This window comes from Copidosoma floridanum, unplaced genomic scaffold, assembly GCF_036245765.1.
Source record: "Copidosoma floridanum isolate Cflo_tuat_1 unplaced genomic scaffold, Cflo_Japanese_pri ptg000019l, whole genome shotgun sequence".
In the NCBI taxonomy this organism is placed as follows: domain Eukaryota; kingdom Metazoa; phylum Arthropoda; class Insecta; order Hymenoptera; family Encyrtidae; genus Copidosoma; species Copidosoma floridanum.
Genome location: NW_028321896.1, coordinates 5,684,003 through 5,706,449, shown reverse-complemented (window position 1 = coordinate 5,706,449; position 22,447 = coordinate 5,684,003). Strand labels below are relative to the sequence as shown.

At 39.8% G+C, this 22,447-nt stretch overlaps 3 protein-coding genes across 3 annotated transcripts; all 3 read right to left on the bottom strand.

The window, feature by feature from the left end:
• Positions 1-984: 984 nt before the first annotated feature.
• spz6 (Spaetzle domain-containing protein 6) lies at positions 985-6,478 on the bottom strand. Its single transcript, XM_014347998.2, has 8 exons — positions 6,400-6,478; positions 3,243-3,429; positions 3,031-3,148; positions 2,842-2,952; positions 2,650-2,757; positions 2,277-2,558; positions 1,231-1,573; positions 985-1,092 (listed from the first exon to the last, which is right to left on the bottom strand). Exons 1-8 carry the CDS (start codon positions 6,418-6,420, stop codon positions 985-987), a joined length of 1,278 nt encoding a protein of 425 aa, XP_014203484.2. The 5' UTR covers positions 6,421-6,478.
• A 2,329-nt stretch (positions 6,479-8,807) lies between these two features.
• LOC106635787 (hexamerin 70a-like) lies at positions 8,808-12,461 on the bottom strand. The gene is made up of 6 exons (XM_014347923.2): positions 12,231-12,461; positions 11,165-11,501; positions 10,689-11,095; positions 9,755-10,071; positions 9,320-9,672; positions 8,808-9,224 (listed from the first exon to the last, which is right to left on the bottom strand). Exons 1-6 carry the CDS (start codon positions 12,459-12,461, stop codon positions 8,824-8,826), a joined length of 2,046 nt encoding a protein of 681 aa, XP_014203409.2. The 3' UTR covers positions 8,808-8,823.
• Positions 12,462-16,928: 4,467 nt separating this feature from the next.
• On the bottom strand, positions 16,929-19,434 carry LOC106635770 (hexamerin 70c-like). Its single transcript, XM_014347907.2, has 5 exons — positions 19,198-19,434; positions 18,309-19,085; positions 17,899-18,215; positions 17,446-17,807; positions 16,929-17,329 (listed from the first exon to the last, which is right to left on the bottom strand). Exons 1-5 carry the CDS (start codon positions 19,432-19,434, stop codon positions 16,929-16,931), a joined length of 2,094 nt encoding a protein of 697 aa, XP_014203393.2.
• Between the last annotated feature and the right edge of the window lie 3,013 nt (positions 19,435-22,447).

Genomic DNA, 22,447 nt, shown 5'->3' with positions numbered 1-22,447 from the left:
AGTGGTACATGTCACCAGGTGCGAACCCCATTTTTCTTACTGAAGGCGCAGTATGAATCGCATTTGGATATAATCGTCCAAAGTTAAAAAAATGGCTTAAAGTAGGTCAAAAATTTTGTTTTCTTCCAATCACGGTTTCTAATTCTGATCATAAGGAAACAATAGTTTTTTTCCATCTAAAGTGTTAGTTTTAACTGTAGAACTTTTGGTTGTTGCAGTCAGATTGGAAAAAAAGCAAACATGATTTGTTCCATGTTTAATTATCTATCGATCCGCACATATTTTAATATAAATTTTTATCGCATATGATATCATTACTTTTGAAATCGAAAAAAAGATGAAATAATGAACACATCAAATTTTTCATAAACTTTCGTTTTATTTACAAAATAAAAATAATAATAATAGCGTATGGTAAAAAGTGAGTAACTAATACAATAATAATAATAAAATAGTTCGTCTTGACGTATCACGTGATTTCGAAAGCCCCGACGAATTTGTTCTTCATGAGCTTTAAAAACCAATACTTGTGATGTCGTCTCTGCTTACAACTATGATAAATCCCACGATTCAGTCAAAACGAAAGAACTTGGACACTCGTCATCGTACTACTTAAATATATTTTTTTATGTATAAACCTGTCGTGTCGAGATTCTTCCGTTCGTTATTTTAAACCATATAATTATTGATTTTTACAAATGTTCCGTCTTAATCTCTCTTTGTCTCTTTTTGCCCGTCGCAACGAAAAGAAATATCAAATGGAGTATAAAGTACCGCTATCGTCATTGCCGTCTCGCACAACGGCAACCTCCACACAAAATACTGCACGTCCCCCCCCCCCTCCCACTACCAGCAGATGCATGTTTTTTCTTGTCTCTATCTTTTTTTTGTTTTGTTTTTTGTCGATGTCGATATGAAATAAATGACGTTCAGATGAGAAATTGACGATTCGATTGTCGATTGTACGAAGCAGGGCATCACGATTTACAGTTCCGGGCTTGGGTTGCTTCGGCGAAAGTAACGGTTGAAGTAATCGGGACGCCAGCACTTGCAGCTGCCGGGCACGAGGAACCAGTCATAATACAATCGGACCTGAAAAACACGGATTATTTTTTATTATTGTATTATTGTATTTTTTTTTAACCAGAAACTATGGTGTTTGTTGAAGACGAAAAAAAAAAAAATTTTTTTAATCTACAATTATTTTATTAAAATTACGTAAAAAAATACCTGGAAGCAGCCCATGTCGTCGACACCGTCGCAGTGATGGGGTCCAGCCTGGGAGCCGTTGCTTCCGTTGACCGGTCCACCGGCACTGGCTCCGCTGGCACCACCGCTACTGCTGCGGGCCTCGCTTTCGCCGGCTCGCTTCTGCAGGTACTGTTGGTAATTTTGGAAGTCCTGGACCGGCGGGGGGGAGCCAGCCACCGGGTCACGGGGCGGTCCGGGTAGTCGGCCGCCGCTCGGGCTCTCCTCGAGGAAGGTATCCGGGTAGAAGATCTCGGCCACGAGTAGACTCGTCCAGCGGGGCGACGACAGGCAACCGCCGTCCAGGTAGTGGCATCTCGATTGGCTGCGAGATTGATTTTTTTTGTTTTGTTTCGTAGAGTACTTATACGATGGTCATTGTGTTTATTCGAGATTTCGTGACCCCCCCCCCCCCGCACTGGCACGCGTCGGCGTGTACTAACTGTTCTAATTTACTCCGGAAGATAAGTATTTTTTGTTTTTTATTGTTTGTCGCGTTACTATTTTACAAAGAAAAGATAAACAGTTTCATTTCATGGTAAACAACGAGAGTTTTTCTTGGATTTTGTACGTGTCACGAGCATTTGGTGATTTTTTTTTTTTTTTTTTTTTTTTTTTTTTTTGCAAAATAAGCCCGTTGGCTACGGTAAAATTGCAAAGATAGTCGATTTTTTTTATTGTCCCTCCTCGAAATTCGTACTTTACACCTATTACGGGTGATTTGTTAACGCATCTCCTTCCCTATACAAGTCTCGATCTCTTATTGTTACGTGCATGTGTCTCAAGTTGTACGATAGTTGATAAAAAAATGTTTAAAACCGGCCTAAGAAAAAACGAAAAACGCGTCGCTCCATTATTTGGCGATTGTTGAAACCTGTCGATGCACGATGATAACACGTATAGCTTGCTCGAGTAACGAAACCCCACGTCACGGTACGAGCGTCGTTTTGAAATGGTAATCAGAAATCCCCCATTAGCAATCGCATAAGCCGTGAAAAGCAATTTGTAACAAATCGTAAGATCCTTACATGCATCGCGTGACCTCGATCGTCTGGGTGAAGTACCCCTCGTAGGGTATTTGGACGACGTAGCGCCACACGCCCTGGTAGTTCTTGGCAAATACCGGCGTGGCGTACTCGACCTTGGCAGGACACGGGGTCGGGGGTCCCGTGTACTCGGTCGTTTTCTCCTGGCTCGGCGTCCGCTGGCGATACTCCACGTTGGCACTCGTAGCCGGTGGCTCGTCCCTGCGCTCGGCCGCCGGTTGGCCCAACGGCTCGCCCTGAATCGCCTTGTACAGCATGCACACCCTGCCATTTTTTAATATGGGTATAATACATATATACGTCCATCGGTTCGGAAAAACACACGTTTAGGCGCCGTTACATATATAATACTTACACTCCGCTTCCGTTTTCGCAGAACTTCCTGCCGCTGCGGCTCGTCTCGCTCAGCTGCTCGTTTGCCGAGCGTTTTTTCCTTAAGCTGCGCTTCTGATCGGTATCGACGCTGAAATTCGAACAGTACCGATTTTTCGATCGTATACTTTATATAATCAAACAAACTGTGGTAAAACAATTAACGACAACTCACGAGTTTTGCGAGAAGGGCTGAACTTTGGCGACCTTGGGCAGGGAGTCGTCGGCTTTGAGGATCGGTAGTGCTTTGCTCAGGAACTTGAGGGTGTGGTTCCTTATGAGCTCGCTGCGAATCGTCACGTAAAATCACGTTCTTTCACAAATTCAAATTTAAAATAGGTATACGGATATAGATGATACTCACAACGGGTAGGAGGATCCAGCGAAAGAGTGCTTCATGGGGTTCCTCGGGATGTATCCCTTGTTGAGATCGCCGCATATGTTGTCTATCGACACGAAGCCCTTGCCCTGTTTGCCATTGTCTGCAATAACGAAAGAATTTCTTTTTTTATTTTATTTTTTTCTTTCCGATATCGGCCGAAGCAAAAATTCATATATATATATATATATGTTTACCTCGGCACTCCTTGTCGCTGTCGATGTAGGGTGGCGGCCTGACTTTCGGCGGTTCGGCGTTCGGCGACTCCACAAAGGCGTAGTATCCCTCGGGCGGCTCGTCGGCTATCGTGTTTTTGTCGGTGACGCTGTTGGTCTCCTTGTCCTTGGAGTCATCGGCGAAACAAGACGCGCAAAGCAAGATCATCTGCCCCGAGTAAATGGAAATTTTTTCAATTGTTATTATTTTTATTAGCCCCACACGGATAGGTGCACGGTGATCGATTCGAAATAGCATGACTTGGGTATGTACAACTCAGACGCGCGCACGGGATGAAGCGAATTAAGTACGCGTGACCGCAATAAAGTAACAGCAACCGTCAGCGCGTAATATCCTTATTCTCTTTGCGCGGCATTCCTCCTTCTTCGACCACCACCATGACATATACGATTTATCTTCCTTCTTTTCTGTGGCAAAAGGAGGTCCAACAGGTTATTTCGGAGCAATTAAACATCTTAGTATACAATGTGAGCCTGAGTTGGCATCGTTATCACCTCGCTTATCACACAGGTTTTTTTTTCCATGTACCGTTTAATCGATAGGAGCTCTTACACCTTTTATCTCGCATAAATTAATTTTCGCATCCAATCGTATTTTCATCCTACGTGTATTTTCGTTACACCAGACGTTGCGAAAAAAGAGCGAGACCATTATAGCCACCAACAATAATCCATAGGACCTGTGTACATGTTTATGTAATACCCATATGAGTAGTGGGTATAATAGATCAATTGTCAATCGCTAATGTATTTATCATTTGGATAAGCTCGTCAAATACTCATTCATGCTCGATCTCCTCCCCCTACGCGCGAAGCAAAAGACAGTCCCCGTTAAGCGAATTAACATGCACACCGGTATAATATATATACATATCTGCATAAACGTATATATATATATGAATATAATCCTGTTTGTGCCATATAGATATATACAAACGCGTGTCTCTTTCGCGTTTGTGTATATATATATATATACATATATCTACATATATGGTAACCGCGTGATCTTAACAAGTTAACGGTACCCGGTTCATGCGCATAGTTACTTATACACACACTCGCAAAGCATCGTAAGAAGCCGTGGAACGCCCCGAGCGAGCAACGCGTTCAAAAGGACATTCCTCCTCCTCCTCTTTACAATATGCCTAATATGTATGGTTGTTGTTTTTTTTTTGCCATTACGCGCTTGTGTCAATCGATTTACGTAAGCTTGGTATTTTTATGTAATAATGACTTCGTTTCTATAACGTACAGTATAAGAATTAGCTGTAACTTTTGAGGTTTGATTGTGACAGAAAAAATGCCCCGCGTTTCCGGATGCTTCGTGTATCGAGGAGAGGAGGAGGGATCATATAATTATTGGTACACAACGCGACGACTATGATTTTTTGATCTAGGTTACCGAACCACCGCGGCGACTTTCTCTGATTTCCGTAACGATTTACATAATAACCCCGATTGTGGCAATCATCGGCTTCTCGCGCCTAAACCGTCACCGTAAACGTCAAACGTATATATGATCAAACGACTTTTTAAAACAATCCAACAAACGAGCAACCAAAATCAAAAAAAAAAAAATCAAAAATATTGTCAATTATGAGGTACACGCGTTTCAGCACAATCATATATTGGGCAATGACCCCAAAATAGCTAATTAGATATATATGTATATATATATATCGGTTTTACGCAATGTGTCAACAGTTGATAATTCACGTTGTTACATATACGTAGGTATACCTAATATATATGTATTACCGATAATGGGAAAATTGCACACATTTTACTTTGCCACACTTGCCACTTTACTTTGTACGTAATGTATGTGTTAGTTTCTCTCCTGTAATCGTGAAAAAACAAGCAACCCATTTCCCCGTATGTATACTGGACACGCATCCATCAATTTTATTAATACCTTCGTGGATTGTAAATTAACATTGTGGATCTTCCTGGAAACGTGTATGTATATACCTAATGTACATGTATTACACAGTCCCATTTCTGTCTTCGCGTATATCCATACCTATATATATATACGGACGATGCACGGGAAATGTGTGCCACCGTGTTCTTTCCTCGTTTGTGTACCGATTTTATGGTTTTTTCGCTCCACTTTGGACAGCCAAATGCATCTCTCTCGAGCGCGTCTAAACAATCAAGCAATCGTTCACCCCACAGCGCCTACATAATTATACACATGCACAGGCACATTAAATATATCCTTTGAATCGCGAAAAACCGCGGGGCAGGATATATAAATATATTTACGTGGCATTGCGCGTTTAACCTACTTGCCCGAAGAGCACGGAGCCTGCACGTATAATACATATATAATATATCCTCTACAATCATGTATGGATGCAACCACGCAGACTCCTTGGCGTTAGATGAGCCGGTAAAATATCGTCTCCGGGACGTTAACGCGGCGCCAACGTTACAGTTACGGCCCGCGGAGCGCGAGTGTGTGCCGATGATCCGCGAAAAACCGGTTTTTCACGAACGCAATAAAAAAACCTTAATATATACAGACGCTCTTTGGCATATTATGTTATATTGTACAATGTAACGCAGAGAGGCTTGGTTGTTTGAAGCTCCTCATTTTTATTTTTTCAACTCGCGTACCCTATACACGCGTTGTTGTGTTTTTCATGGTGCTTTCGGATACACATTATACCGAGCTTATTTCTGTATATACATTACACACTGCACGGCTCGGAAGGAGGAAGCGGAAGTCGCTCGTGGGCGTAATTTTATACCAGAGTTGTTGAGTTATTGTTGCGGAAACGTATAAGTTGTATACTTTGCGAAAGTGTTGATCCTTTGATTCGCGGCGAGCGAAAGTCATACATTTTGTATACAATATATATGGACTTGCTTTCGAGGCAATTAAACATCGTGATTGAAGACGCCGCGCTGTGCGGGGATGATGCCGATTTTCCCGTGCTTGCACCATAAAATTAGAGACAACAACGCGCTCTCTCGCCTTTCTATTTTAATACCCACCTGTTGTCTTTCGCGTGTACGATTCTTTTTTTTTTCTCGTTCAGAGTGTCAAAGGATGCGGAAAAAAAAAAGAAAAAATCGGCGTCCCCGAAAGAAAATCGCACCGTATACTCACAACAAAGGTGCGGAACTCCATGGCGAGGACTCGCCGCGGCAGGTACTCGGTGGCCAGAAAAAAAAAAAAAATCCTCCACCTTGGGACTTCCTTGCGGGGTCTCGGTGCGTTGTTAACCGGCGCAAGCTCGAACGAAAACTAAGGCGCCGCTCAGCTCCCAGGTGTGCACACTCGCTCCGGCTAACGGCCCACATTCTTGCCCCCGAGACTTCCTTCCCCCCTCTGGCCCCATAATATTATATACATGCACAAGTGCGTATATTTACGTGTGTGCTACCGAACCATACTTATACATCGGTACAGGGTGACGTCCATCATCTGTGACCTTGACCAAAATAAGTCGAGAGGCCTACTCCTGACAGAATTTGCGGGTATCGGTACACAATAGGTATTTATACGCCCAAGGGTCGGTGGACGGTGTCATTGACGCTTCGGCTCTACCCTTTTGTATATATGTAACACGCTGCGAGTGGCATAGTGGTGACTGTTTTTTTTTTTCTTTTCTTTTTTTTTTTTGTATATATATATGACGTTCTCGTTCGAGCGAGTTCAAGTTCGTTGACTTGGACGAGCGACGAGAGGAAGGGGCAGTTGAAAACTTTTTTCTCTGTATAACGCTTTTTGTGGGACTCGATGGACCTGCAGGTGTTTTGTAAGAGATCGTGTAACAGTTCAGTCATATGGAAACTTCCGTTGTTTTTTTTTTTTTTTTTTTTTTTTGTATAATTTTAAAATAGCGAGACGATTCGCTTACCCAAGTCCCAAGTTTTGATGACTAAGTAGTGTAAATAAATTTCTTTTTTTTTTTTTTTTTTTTTTTTTTTTTTTCAACGTTGACATTCGCAAGAGTACTCGTTTACAGCTATAATTAGTCTTCTGTCGTGAATATTTTTGGCGCAATCGTGTGTTATTGCAATAAAAACACACGCACGTGCCATTACGACAAATTGATAGTTGCAGAGTAGGCAGATTTCACAAATTCTCCGTTGAAAGTACTCATACTAGCATTGTTCAACAAAGCCTATATATACAGTTATAAAAAAAACATCAAAGGCGTAAACAAATATATGTGTATTGTATTTTTAGACTCAATATGGCTATTATCGAACTAAATCTATAATGCATATTATGTAAAACGATACGTCATTAATTTTAAATTGATCGTTAATAATTATACGGGCGATCATCCAATGGAAATTTAAATTATAAAGCATATGAGGCCTCGGAGGCGTTCATTACCGTATTATTATTCACATACACGTGTGGGTCTCTCAGTTTCAAGTCTTTGCTCATCAGAGTCGTTGCTGCTTGTTTTCCTGCTACGTCTAACTGTACAGTTTTAGCTCATAACAGTACATATCTCGATGTACAATGCCGAATACATTATATACACACCGCATGCATAATGCCTAGGTATTTACCGACTCGTTGCGTCATGCCTTCGGAACGATTTTTCATTTTTAACAATTTTTTTTGTTTCCTCCTAAAAATTGATGCTTTTCTTAACGTTATTTTCCAAAATTGTCCCACGATCCACAAGCATTTTCATAAAAAACAAAAGTTCTTATATATCTTCTTATCGCGTAAAATGTCAACGCATAATTCGTTTTGAAACAAATGTTACGTATGATCGGTATTCATTTTAACATGAGACTTTTTTTTATTTGCAGCGTCATTTAGGGACAAAGAGGCTCATCCCCGACGAACGGTATACCACAATCCTCGGCTTTTGTTGTTTGTCCCTGTACTTATACATATTGTATGTATTGTTAACTGAGCCCTTTCTCAGAAGGCGAACGTGCTCAAACATTATTCAAAAAAGTTGTTTCAAGCTGTGTATACTCGGTGGTGGTGCAGAGAGTGCTGATTTGCAAAACGCGTCCAAGAGTCACACTACACAAGTCACGATGTGGGTCACGACTAAAACGATGACGTATATTTTTAGTGTTCCAGCCTACACTGTTTATTCCCAATCCATGTCGGTCTCACATTGTACCCGTGGCTTGTCCGCGTTAAACGCGAGCAAGGCATTTTTCTTGTTAATATGTGGAAGAAAGTGGTGTCCCTGTCCTCGTCCTTTGGGGGGCCCCAAGTCGTTCAAACGCCAATGAAAATGATTAAAAAAAGAAGGTATACTCGTTTGAACAGTTTAATCATATTAATACGTACAATAATCATCGTTTAATTTCATGAAATGTTGAACGTTATAAACAAGCGTATGGTAAACCGATGACAGCAATCCAAGCAACATAGTATAACTCCTCGAGAGGAACTAACGTAACGAAAAAAAAAAACTTGTACGATTTATAAAAAAAAAAAAAAAAACCAAAAGAAATCAGCTTTGTCTTATTTTTTGTGTTAACGAAGAGACAAAGAAAACGACAAAGAAATAATTTGCCGTTCCTGAGATAAACAATGCGCGAATCAATAGCCCACGTCGTTCTCCATCGAGTGGTAAATGAGCACGTCCTTGGCGTAGAAATTCGGTCCGTGGAATTCGTGCTCGTGGAAGGGCCTGTCCAAGGGAAAGCCGAAATGCCGTGAGTCCAGCAGCGACTCGCCAATTGTGGGCGACCAGTAGTACAACGGGTCGCTCTCCAACGGCGACACGTGCACGTATAACTGATACGGCATACCCTCCGGTCTGCCCCTCGGCAGAATCAGCCGCTGCGGAAAACCGTACACGACCTGCTGGTACTTGAGCTCGCCGCTTCCCGCTATCGCGTCGAGGACCTTCTTGTAGTACACCTCGCTCGGATCGCTGTCTTCCACCGTGAAGAAAAGATCGTTGCAGTCGCGCTCGATCTTGTTCATCCCGGGGCTCACTGCAACCGTGTACAACGTGTGTGCACATCATACAAGTGCTCTTTGTGCCTCATGCATATATATAATAATGTATAGAAAAAAAACATAATCTTACGACGGTAGAGAATCATGTCTAAACTGTAAAAGTAGGGGCGACGTTGTTGAAGGCTCTCCTCCTGCCGGTGCACGTTGTACTTTGGACCGAAGTATAAGCGTATGGAGGTGTTGACCTCCTTCTCGGACTCGATGTTGATGTACAGCTTGAAGGGTTTGTGGTTCAAACGGTACTGCCGGGTCTGGACCACGTGGTCCTTGGCCTCGTGTTCGCTGACAATCGGCAACCCGTGGCTTATCGTCACGTCGAACGGCTCGAAGAAGGTCTCGAGCCTGTCGGTCGTCACCGACTCGATCTTCAACTCGGGGAACCGGATTTTCTCGGGCTTGTAGGGCTGCAGGTTTTTCTTGTACCTGCGACGCGTCACGGGGGATAATGATAATAAACATGTACAATTAACGCGATAAACAATACTAACGTTTTGGGTGGGCTAACCTGCGGTAAAAGTTGAGTATTCTTTTCCAGAGCCTCCAGACGCCAGGATCCCTGACGCTCGTCACCAAATGCTCGAGGGCACTGGACACGAGATTGCTGCTCGTGTCCGGGTCCGAGCCGAAGCCGATGATGTTGCGGCCGAGGGCCTCGATGTTGCCGTAGTACATGGGGTTGCACGAGTCGGCGTTGCCCTCGATCATGTTGCCGAGGATGTTGATACCACCATAGTTGAGGATCTTCTCGGTCTTGCCTTCCTTGGTGTACACGATCCCGGAGTCCAACGCCTGGTTGATTCTCGACTCGTACTCTTCAAACTCCTGAACATTTACGGTTTTCGATTTTTTAGTTTTCAGTTTCTACATCAGCTCAACACCCACGATTATACCAGTGAAGATGCGCATTGATTCATCCCAAATGGCTCCAACTCGATAATATATATATTCCCGGTTTTTTAGAACTTGACCGTTCAAATGATGATTTCTCGGATATTTCATACATTCAAGATGCAGGTATAAATAATCGTTATTCTAGCCCCGGGGTTTTGCCACTAAATAAGGCGCATGTAAAAGTATGATGATATAAATATTTTTTTTTTTTATATTATAGTGCTCTACGTCCGGTTCCTTTAATAAGGGCACTACTATGGGCACTTAGCACTGGGGAAAGGGACAAGGAAAGGGATGGGAGGCCTCCCATTACTGGGAGGGGGGTAGGGGAAAATTAGGCAATTATGCTGCGAGGAGGTCGCCTAAACCCTCCTCGAGGAGCATTGCGTGGTGAAAAAGCACAAGTGAGAAATCACAGAGGTACTTGCCCGAAAGTCGCATCGGCCGGGAATCTAACCACGGTCTCCCCGCGTGCCAATCCACGACCTAGCCGACTGAGCCACCGCGCGCTCTGATGTACATATAATATATAGGTGCAAATAACGTACCCTGATCTTTTGGTACTTGTCTCTGGGGAAGTAGGCGTCGGCGGGTCTGGATGGGAACTGTTGTCCATTAGGATGGTCGAGGGAGGGCCAGTAGCCCGGATAGAACGGCCTACTGTGGTCGTAATCCTCGATCTTGCCGAGGTCGTTGCTCAACCGTTCCAGGTAGAAGCGGTTGAATAGATGGTCCTGGCCGTACAGGTACTCCTCGCCCCGGAAGTACTTTGGCCAGCCGAACTCCTCGCTACTCATGAAGAACGGGTACATGCTGCGCAAAAAGTAGTAGAACAAGTTCAGCCCGATATCCTCGGTAAAGTACGCCAGCCGCTGCTCGTAGTCGTACTCGCTGGACACCCTCGAGTAGTTGTACGGGATGACGTACGCGTCGTAGCCAGCGCTGTGCTTGGGCACTGCAGGGGGGTGGGACAAAGGTGTTATATTTACATGCTCTGCCCTTAATTGGCTGTACTTCAACTCACCGAACTGGCCGTGCTTCTTGTAATGGTGCGCCTTCTCGAGCAAGTCGCGGTTGTAGAAGTACGTGGGTGTGATCTCGTACAGGGGCGGCAGCTTCATGAACTTGGTGTCCGGCCGGTGGATGACGGCGAGGTAGTACGCGTAGCTGAACACGGAGGGACTGATCCGGTTGCGACAGAATAGGGCCGTTTTGTAGAAGGTGTCAAAATCCTTGGCGTAGTAGAGCAAACGGAACACGGCGATGGTTTCCGCGAGGCATCGGGGGTGGTATATCGAGAAGTCGGCCTCGCTCGGCAAAAAGCCGTGCTCGTAGCGACGCAGGAACTCCGTTACCACCTCCTGATGGCACAAGAACATTACACGTGTGTATATATATTGCGCACTTCGATTCAGAGGTCATTCATACATACATAGTTATACGATTCGGGATAATTCATTTTGGGTAAATAACATGTATATTTTGAAAGTTCATGCAAATAAACATACTTTTTTTTTAATTGTTTTCTCTTCTATTGGACATATTTTGTACACTGAGGAAAAAAAAGAACAACAATTATGGAGACATTCCAGCAAAAATTACTTTTCCTCACAGTTGGGAAATGTTATTATTATTTTTAACGGTAAAGATTGTTTTATTAACAGTTAAAATTATGGCTAGAACAGTAAACCTTAAAAGGATTGGTTGATAAATTTTACCTTCCCGTATAGGAATTTTTGACTATTCGAACCATAATTTTGACTATTCAAACAATAATCTTTACCATTAAAAGTAACAATTTTTTCCTTTTTTGCCAATTTGTATCGGATTAACCGTGCGAAATGGTAATATTTTCTGGGATTTCTCTTTAATATTCATTATTTTGTTCTCTCGGAGTGATTAATCTAATTTCCAGACTGTTTTTCTTTTTCGTCAAGGAAAGTGGATGTATGAATACGTAATGAGCTCCATAAGTTAATGATTTTAGTAACTGTTTGATTGATTTTATATAGTTGACGCAAAATCGATATGGTATACATACTTATTCTTGTTTAATCCAAAAATGTAAATATACACCCAAAATAATATACCTTGTTGGTGTAGTTGTCCTTGTTGGCCTCGACATCGTACTCCTGGCCCTCCTTGTGAAGCTCGGCCTTCAACTCGGGCATGTTGGAGTGGTACATGATCTGGTAGACGCGCTTTTGCTTGAGCAAAAAGTCCATGTCGGCGGTGTGTTCGATCTTGTGTTCCGGCTTGTAGGCTTGGGCCGTCACCCAACCGACGGCCACCACCGACAAAAGTACTAGCCTACCGAGCATCACGGCTTTTTTTTGTCCTTTCTTCCTTACTTTTCCCCCTCTCTCTCTCTCTCTCTCTTTTTTGTGCTAATCGAAGCCTAAAATTAAAATTAAAATTATTTCAACAAAATACAGATGAATGAGCTCTGGTGGATGCATTACAGTACAAGCAGTTAATGGCAATGATGTGGGCAAGCGCAAAACTGGGAAATTCGGTGTTAATGATTACATGACTGTACTTATAATATTATCAACTACGGATTTATTTTTATCTTGGTCGGGTGGTAGAACAAAAGATTGATCGTTTATTGATGGAATCGATTGACTCGGTATCCACCTTGTCACACGCTTGATTGATAAAAAATTATTTAAACGCGGGTCCAAAACTATGTGACATTTAAAAATTAAAGACAATTGTCATAAAGTTGTAAAATCGTTTTAATCATTTTGAAAACGTCACACAACGTCCCATGCATTTTAATGGCTTCTCGTACAAGATAATAGCAGCACTCAAGATGGAGCGTTAACTTACTTTATAATATTTTTTAGCAATAATAATAATAAGTTTTATTTATTTAAATACTAGAAGACTACTATAAAGAAGCTTAACCAACAAGGCATTGGGGTCCAAATAGGATCGCCAAACATTTTCCACGTATTGCTTGAAAATTAACGCGAAAGGAGACAAAAAGTTATTTGTTTTTCTTTTTTTTTTCGCACAAAAATATTTTCAATGCTTGAAACACTTTGTGCTGTTAGAGACGTGTAAACCGTTAAAAAAAAAAAAAAAAAAAAATTCCAAGCCTAGGAGCGCGAAATAAACAAAATGAAGAAATATATAAAAGTAATGAACCAATTGGATGATGCAATGTCGGACGGTGTATGATTTCGTTTGGTAAATAAGTAGAGGAGGGTACCTCAAGTATAGCCGCTAACTGATGGCACAGAGGCCTCGCCCTGAGCTTTATAAGAGTTACGCTTAATCTACGAGGTGTTGTTTAATCGACATCGCTTTCGTGGGGGTCAAATGTCGCACTGTCACCCAGACGTACCACGTTATACGAGCACATAATTGCGACGGTGGTGGTGATCGCGACCATACCAATCATCCAGCTCTGATGCGTGTACGGAAACTTTGGCCAACACGCAGTGTATATTTTTGTGGAAAAATAAGTCGAAAAAATACACGGGTCATACACGAAGAAGCGAGTCAGAGCGAGACATCTTATGTTTTCAAAATAAGGAATTAATTGCTTCACCGAACATTCGAGATTTTTAAGACTTTCCTGTGCACACTCATTTTTTGTTATTTTGAGCCCAAGCAAAGTTAACGTTCCCTTGCATATAGTTTTTTTTTCAAACCTTGCGCCTCACTACCCCCAAAGTTTTAAGATCATCATGTTTATTTTTCAACATTTTGGGAAAAACATTCAACAATCAAGTACGTACAAATTTTTTTTTTTTTTTTTTTTTTTTTTTTTTTTTTTTTTTTGTTATCGATTAAAATCGAACTATCAAGTTTGACCGCTCTGGACAAATTGTGTGTAATCGGATTAAGTGCCGGAGCAGCAACAATTCTTATATTATCTTATAATATCTTATATTAGTCATTATATTTTGATACAACTGATTGGCACGAGAAAATAAAAACAGTAAAATACACCTACGAAATGTGTGTATATATTATAAGCTGATACACTTTTTGACGCGGGGTCAAACTTTTTGTTTTTGCGAGACGCGTGTAAATAAGATATGATTTGAAAATACTAGTTTTCTTACGGGGAATTCGAACGATTACGTAAATTGAAGATAAAGTGCTGCTGGCCGAAGACTGTATTTTTGAAAACAAGCATCTCGGGTGGTCAAAAGGCGCCGGGTCTTGCGTAAAACCCGCAAAATGCCAATCAAGTTTTTTGTTTTTCGCGCAATTATCATTGATTCAACTGATCGCTATAGCCACTTGGTCCCGCACCAATTGACATGGTTGGGCCTAATGTCAAACCGCATCGTTTTTACTTGGCTGTATTACGAGATCAAGCAGTATACTTTTGAAAAAAAAACTCTTGATCTTCCCTACTCCGCTATTTGGTCTTAGAAACTCGAATCTATCTAATCCATTTGACACAAACCATGTTGTAGCTGGCTAATCTTACATGTATTGTGCTTATGAATTTAATTACTTAATTTTATGATCAAGTTATCAAAACAAGAGCCATTTGAGGAAAATATTTCGTGTTTATTTATACATAGTTAAACACCACATACATTATTCGAGAAATGCAGGCATACATGTTAACTTTTTAACTTCGTCCATATAATAATAATAATAATAATAATAATAATAACAATAATAATAATAATAATAATTTAGTGTTATTACTTTCAAGTTGAAAAAGAATGAAACAGTAAGTTACCTACTAATTTAACGAGATGTACCTACCAATCTTTTTTACATTTCATTGTATCCCTTTTACTTTGTTTATTATCTTGTAATTGCACTTTGCAAGTATACACGTTTTTTTGGAGTCACTCCTGTACCTAAGTAAATATATATATAAAAAAAAAAAATACCTAATTTGAGTTTTGTTGCGATGCTGCCAAGTTCTTTGCAAAAATTGATTCATGACCAAACTATGGTCAAAGCGATACCTGTAGTCTTTTTGAAGTACATTCAGATTATTCATTCTTCTTTCAGCGGGGGAGGGTTGTTTTTGCGAAAAGTATGCAAACAAAATATTTCGAACATTTTCTAAATACTTATTTTAATTGGAAATTTTAATTATCCCACAATTAAATATGAAGTGCCGGCTGCGATTCTTCGACATCGCAAAGATCAAATTTTGGGACAAATTTACCTTACTGTACTTACGGTTGCGTCTACTTGTTTAGTTTGGAATCAATTAGTTGAGAAAATAAGTGTTTAATTCATATATATGCCCTCATTAAAAACTACTAAATGTGAAACACGTGTTTAGTAGGTTTTTGGGAAAATCTTTTTAAAATATCTGAAAATGATAAACGAGTAATCGTAACAGTTATACAAAGTTGAAGATAAAAGCCTCTGTTCAAGTATACATCGAAGCATTTACTTACTATGTATACAAAATAGGTTTGGCGCTGGTCATTGGCCGGTAGTGTGTTGGTCTTTTCAAAGTATAGTTACACCGATAAAAAACTTTTCTTTTTTTTTGCCAATTACTGTGTTTATGTATCTCGTTTATTTGAAGGAGGTAGTACAATGGCTGGTTTTTCAATTAATTATTAAAAAAAAAATTCTACCTTTCGTACGCATCAGTGAACTTACAAATATAGACACGTTTTCCATTTCATATGTCCATGGTGATAGTCGAATTAATATTATCTATAGGTGTTGATTTATTGGTAGTATATGTGGTATATTACTCAATTGCTAAATGGCATAACGACATATATATATATACGTTAGAGTCACCGGGTTCCTCGGTACAGAAACACGCGTAGAGAATTGCTTATACTTTTTGAAGTTCGAAGACTAGCCTAAATAGTTATTTATAATTTTTAAACCTAAATAATTACAGTTTCACGAGTAGTTCATCTTCCTCCCTTGTTATCTAATAATTATAATGTTTAAAAATTCGGACAAACGTTTTAGCGTATCTCTTCTGTTGCCACACATCTCTTGATATGATGATCATACGACAGGTTCAGTTGCAACGAAAGATCCATGTCTTTGCCATTTCGTTTTCCATTATATAGCATACGAAAATGAATGGTAATTTTATCGTATCGTTAACTTTTTCTTACCGAGTAATAGTGTGTTTGTTTTTTACATATACTCGTAAGTATTTGTTTTCATAAACTAACTGATGTTGTTTAAATTTCTTTTGTATTCCAAAGTGGTACTTTAATGTCTGTATTGTTGCAATTTATACCGAATACTACTTAAGTACTACTGTTCTAGGCGTATGCAGTGTACCGGAAAATGGTCACTGGATTTTTCGAAATTCGAAAGATTAAAGAATATTTTTTGTTTTGAGACCTCGAGATGAGATGTATAGACGAAACAAGTCTTTGGTAAGTCTCGTATCGAAGTATACATTATAGGTACATCGTAATAATAATTCATGCACCCACATACGGGTACATATATTATATACAAGTAAACTATGTAAGATGATAGAAGGGTAATGGTATATTTTTGCGTGACAAAAATATATCAAAGAACAAGATGTATGTGTATGGTTTTTAAAATAAAATTATTCATTTATTTCTAGTGTATTCAATGATGAAGGAGACCTATCTCCCAACATAAGAGAGACGATCGTCCTCGTTAATGAGCATTTAACGTGAAGAACAGCAGTGAAAAAAAAAAAAAAAATTAATTATAACAAAATATTATCAAGTCTTGTTGATTTCGTCACATATGTAGACTTTGTCGCCAACTAGCAAAGTCCACAAAGTCCATGCCTATGGGGGAAGCTGTAATTCTAGCGGGTATGGCCCGGGCGTTTAGTACTTGCTGTTGTAGTCCTTGATGTGGTAGATGGACACATCCTTGAAGTACATGTTCTGGAGCTTGAAGAACCAGGGGTTCATGGGTCTGTCGAGCGGGAAGCCGAACGATTGGCCGTAGAATTTGAATTGGCCGTAGAACGGCATGTCGTACACCTTGCCCTCCTGGTAGGGGCTGATGTAGAAGAACATCTTGTACTTCATGCCGTCGACCGAGCCCTTGGGGAGCATGAGGTTGCTGGGGAAGCCGTAGCGGGTCTCGCCGTAGGTGAACGGCTCGTTGCCCTCGATGGCCTTCATGATCTTCTTGTAGTAGGCGTCGCTACCGAGGGAGTTGTAGTTGTAGAAGAACGGAGAGTCGGTGCTCTTGCGCTCGAAGGTGTTCATGCCGGGTTTGACTGTAAGGGAAGAAAAAAAAAAAAAAAAGAAAAAAAAAAATAATAATAACAATAATAATAACATATCACAACCATCCCGAGTACAACGTGTCAATGATCATGATGAGCTAACTTACGGCCAATTTCGAACTGGTCGAGCTCGAAGAAGTACTTGTAGTACTTGCTGAAGTACGAGTAGTAGTCGACGTACTGTTCACCCTCGTAAGCGGGTCCCAGGAAGATGCGCACTATACCCTTGGTCTCCTTTTTGCTGTTGACCGAGAATTTGTAGGTGTAGGGCTTGTAGTTGAGGAAGTACTGCCAGGCCTTCATGTTGAAGGATTTGCCCTCCTTGTAGCTGTTCACGGTTATGGCGTTGTTGATGTAATAGTCCTTTACGTCGAAGTAGGTCACGAGTTTGTCGACCTCGACGTCCTCGATGCTCACATCGGGGAAGTCCAACTCTTCCTTGCTGTAGCGCTCCAGGTAGTTCTTGTATCTACGGACACATGGTAATTGTACAACATTGATATATTGTTGTATTTTGGCAATGTCCATTGTAAAAGGGTCCAACACGCGTGGTCTTTTACCTCTGGAAGAAGTAGACAATTTTGTCGTAGAGCCTGTAGAACGCGGGATCCTTCAAGCTGGTGGAGAAGAATTGCATGGCGCTCGGGATGTAGTAGTTCTTGCTGGTGGATTCGTAGTTCATGCTGAGGATGTTACGTGCCAATGCATCGTACGAGCCGTAGTACTGGAGGTTTTCGGAGTCGAAGTTACCCTCGATGAGGTTACCGAGGTAGTTGAGGCCCTCTTGGGTGTACAGGTCGACCGGTTTGCCGGATTCGTTGTAGAAGAAGCCAAAGTCAATGGCTTCGTAGATGCGAGTCTCCAACAGTTTGATGTACTATATGTGTATATATAGAACAACCAAGAGAATATTAAGGATGAGAGCTTGTACAACACACGCGTACATATGCCTGAAAAATGCAAAACTCACCTCGACGGATTTGGCCTTGTAGTAGGGAACAAAGTTCCACCAGTCGCGCTTGGGCATGGGAATGCCGTTGGCGTAGGTGTAGTCGGAGTAGTAGCCGGGCAAATTGATCTTGTCCCAGGAGAAGTAATCGAGCTCGTTGAAACCATTGCAGGATCTTTCGAGGTAATACCTCGACATGATCTGCTTGTGGATGTAGTAGTAGAAGTCACCGCGGAAGCTCTTGGGGAGGTCGTAGCTCTTGAGGTCCATCCAGAAGGGGAAGGCCATGCGGAAGTAGTAGTAGTAGGCGTTGAGGGATATGTCACCGGTGAAGTAGCTCAGCTTGTACTCGTTGTTGTATGCGGCGCCGTAGTAGTTGTAATAGTCCGAGTAGTTGGAGTACACGTAGTACGTCTCGACCGCGTTCTCCATGTCGTACGAGTCCTTGTAGTACTTGTTGTAGCAGTGGCTCATCTTGTACTTGTACGCGTCACGGATGACCTTGGAGTCGAAGAACATGCTGGGCAAGATCTCGTAGATGAGGGGCAGCCGGATGTACTTGGTGTCGCTGCGGTAGGTCACGGCGTTCGTGAACGCGGCGAGGAACACCCCGGGGTTCATGTAAGTGCGGGCCCAGCAGGCCGCCTTGTAGAAGGTCGTGAAGTCCTTGGCGAAGTAGAACACTTGGTAAAGGAGTTTCATCTCGTAGAGGTGCTCGTCGTTGTAGTACGAGAACAGGGCGTCACGGCTCAGGTAGTCACCCGACTTCCAGTACTCGAGGAACTCGCTTACGGCATCCTGGACGAAAACATCGTTTTTACGTTACACATTTGGGACGTTAAGTCGAAGGTTTTTTGTTTTTTGTATAATATATAATAAAAAATATGAGAATGACAATCGGTGAACTCACTTGGTTGGTGAAGTACTCGATGTGGTTGGCCAGCTCGAAGGTGTGACCGTACTCATAGTACTCGGTGTCGGTGATGATGTTCTGGTCGACGTAGGCGAGGAGATCAAAGACCTTCTTTTGTTTGTGGAGGAAATCCACGTCGGCGGTGTAGGTCTTGTACGAGTATTCGTATTGGTAGCCTGTGGCCGCCGTCAAGGAGACGGCCAACAGGGTGAAAACGATGCAGTTACGCATCATCTTCGTGATCTCGAGGGTTGTTTTTGTTGTTGTTGTTGTTGTTGTTGTTGTTGTTGTTTTTTTTTTTAATGATTTGCTAGTGCGGCTGACCAAAGACCGCCAAGAGTTACTTGCCGGTGCACTTACCCTCAACTTTGGGGCAGAAGCGAATGCTCTCGGTCCGATCGGCCGGGCTTTTTATACTCGCCGAAATTGCCGGCTCGTTGGAGATAAGCGCGTCCAATACACCGCTGTACACGGCGCTCTTAGATGCCCTCTGACCCACGGGGCGAGAGGGAGCCTGATTTTCGAAAACTTGCGTAACCACACCAGTTGGGCGATTCGCGCTTTCGCTGATTTTATTTTATTTTGTTTTATGATATTAACTCCCCGACAACTGGCTGCCGCGAGAGTTGGCTTTTGCAATGACGTCGATTCGATTGCCATCCATTTGATCGTTTATTCATTTTTTACCATTTTTACGTAGGTAGTTATACAAGTACTGCACTAACTCAATTAAAAAGGACCTCATCGAATTTGGTTAATTCTCAAATATATGTGTCTGTCTGGTATTTCTGAACTTTTATAACAAATCCAAAGTACCAGTAATTCATCAGACCAAAATTTGAGTTGAGTAAAAATAATTTTCAAAACAGTTTTTTTTTCGCCTTTACGCGTTCTTATGTATGTATTGAATAAGCTTCGTTTTAATGTAAAAACTTGGTGGTTCCAAGTTCAATAAATTTAATGGAAGGGAATAAAATTACTAACATTAATTATGTAGAGTTCAAAAAGTTAAAAAATCAGTCATACGCATGTAGCTTATTAACAAGACATTTTCAATTGTTTAGTTAAGAAAAGTTGGAGATTTACAAAAAACATAACTTACGACCCAATTTTTATTGAACCAAAAAAAATTTTTTTCGTACTTTAATATTATGAAATTGAATTATATTTTATTATTCATAAGACTGAAGAGGGTGATTTGTTTTGTTTGTTAATGTTGTTTTAAAAACATTTATTGCTGTATCACAAATTTTAGTTTCATATGTTAGAGCTCTGCGTGGTTAAAAAAAAAAAAAATATTTGTAGGTTTCGTCAAAACGAAATTTTTTTCGTAGTGTAAACTATTTTTCAGAATTTATTTTTTGTTGTAATAAAAATAATTACATAATTACATAATTTGTAGATACAATATTGTGTAAGAAAAAATACCTTCTAATAACTTTATGTTGGAAAAAAATTTTTATTTCACCATCTGTAAAATGTATAGAAAATAGTGACTTGTGAGAATTTCAGTCAAGAAACATCAAAATACATTTGAAAAAAAAAAATAATATAATCACGTACTGTAATTATACTTTTTATTCTGGTGAAAATCAAAGTAGTATTACTTTATACTGAAAAGTTGAATTATTTCTATCTACTTGTTGGAATATCAATTGATGATCTCATATTACATGTATATACTTGTAGAAATTATTATCACTTGAAGTAAATGAAATTTTTTTTTTTTTTAAACATCTTGAATGTCAAACTGCATCATTTGTCAAAATTGACTCTTACAATTTACAGAAGTATTGCATATTTTGTTGTTTTCTGCATTAGGTTTATCATCATTGCTGTATAAAGGAATATTAAAATTAATTATTAATAATATTTACACGTTTCATGACATTTTAAATAAAATAAAATTTTTTTTTCTTGATTCGATAAGTTATAAATATCAATTTATTTTAAGGACAGTGAGCTTCAAATAGTATTCTAAATTATGATAATTTTTACGTCCGACTTGTAGAAGCGTTAAATATTGGTGAAATTAATAATTTTATCCCATCAGCTGCATTAATTCATTTATAAATGTATTTGCATAGTTTTGAGATGAAAAGCATTTTTATGAATAATCAATTCAAATTAGTATATTGTTTGTGTACTATTGTAAAAAAAATATCACCAAATTTTTAATAACCGTTAAATAAATAAATAAAGAAAAGCGATAATCCGAAACGGATCTGAATTGATGAAACAAAAAGGTCAATTATAATCTAACATCGCGCGAATCCACATAACGCTCGAGGCACCAAAAAAAAAAAAAAAAATCGTATTCGGGGCGTTATAATCACCCAAAAAACAGCAACACGAGTGTTGAAAAAATAAGATAGAGGTGATTTGTGTGATTTCCTAATTTTGCACTAATATTATTCTTCATTATCTCGTCGCGTTGAGGATTTATATAAACAGGTTGTTTGCTGACTCTTTGTGAGCATGAATTTGTGTGTGTAAAAAAGAGAGAAAGTATATGTATTCTTTATAATAATACGATAAGCAATAGCGTCGAAAGTGCGAAAAAAAAATGAAGTTGACAGATCGTTAGTTGACCAGCGTGTTTATTAGCTTTTCGAACAAGCACATATATATACATAGGACTTAGTAACAATTTGGTTTCCATTTTTATTTATTTTTATTTAATAATAAATTTTATTTGATTGAAATAAACATCAATTAAATAAAAATGAAGCTCTTCATACTTCACTTCAATAAATATTAGAAAGTTGTTAGTATTTTAGAAAAAATGATTTTAATTTAATGAATACTTTTTTGGAAAATACAAAATTGAGAATAGTTAATTATTTTTGAAAATTTGTTCGATTTGCAAATAACAAACAAGTACAATATTGTAAAAATGTTTGTACTTTGTACGCTCTCATCAAAGCTCGATAAAATACAAAAAAATTACGCATTACAAAAATTGAGTTTCCCTTAAGATTCCTGTAGTTAGAAATATTCGGTATTTGTGTAAAACTGCATGTCGTAGAACTTAATCAAAATCGCATTAAAAATTATAATGAAAAAAGGGAAAATCAAGGAATTTTTTTATCCTGTAGGTCCATTGATTCATTAATTTTTTTATCGTTCCAATATATTTTTTATTCACATATTGTAATTCAATGACCTTTTAACTTTCTTTTTTATCACCATCCATTTCAAACATACATAAAAAACTTAATACTATTACTTGACACTTTTTTTTGAA

What these genes read in the sequence shown, in the direction of transcription:
- spz6 (XM_014347998.2), bottom strand. Translation starts at nt 6,420, where the DNA reads ATGGAGTTCCGCACCTTTGTT. An exon ending in CAGCGACAAGGAGTGCCGAG is followed by an intron (nt 3,149 to 3,242) that starts GTAAACATATAT and finishes TCGTTATTGCAG; the next exon opens with ACAATGGCAAACAGGGCAAG. An exon ending in CAGCCCTTCTCGCAAAACTC is followed by an intron (nt 2,758 to 2,841) that starts GTGAGTTGTCGT and finishes TTCGAATTTCAG; the next exon opens with CGTCGATACCGATCAGAAGC.
- LOC106635787 (XM_014347923.2), bottom strand. Translation starts at nt 12,461, where the DNA reads ATGCTCGGTAGGCTAGTACTTTTGTCGGTGGTGGCCGTCGGTTGGGTG. An exon ending in CAAGAAGCACGGCCAGTTCG is followed by an intron (nt 11,096 to 11,164) that starts GTGAGTTGAAGT and finishes ACCCCCCTGCAG; the next exon opens with TGCCCAAGCACAGCGCTGGC. An exon ending in ATACTCAACTTTTACCGCAG is followed by an intron (nt 9,673 to 9,754) that starts GTTAGCCCACCC and finishes GACGCGTCGCAG; the next exon opens with GTACAAGAAAAACCTGCAGC.
- LOC106635770 (XM_014347907.2), bottom strand. Translation starts at nt 19,434, where the DNA reads ATGATGCGTAACTGCATCGTTTTCACCCTGTTGGCCGTCTCCTTGACG. An exon ending in ATTGTCTACTTCTTCCAGAG is followed by an intron (nt 17,808 to 17,898) that starts GTAAAAGACCAC and finishes ATGTGTCCGTAG; the next exon opens with ATACAAGAACTACCTGGAGC. An exon ending in CGACCAGTTCGAAATTGGCC is followed by an intron (nt 17,330 to 17,445) that starts GTAAGTTAGCTC and finishes CTTCCCTTACAG; the next exon opens with TCAAACCCGGCATGAACACC.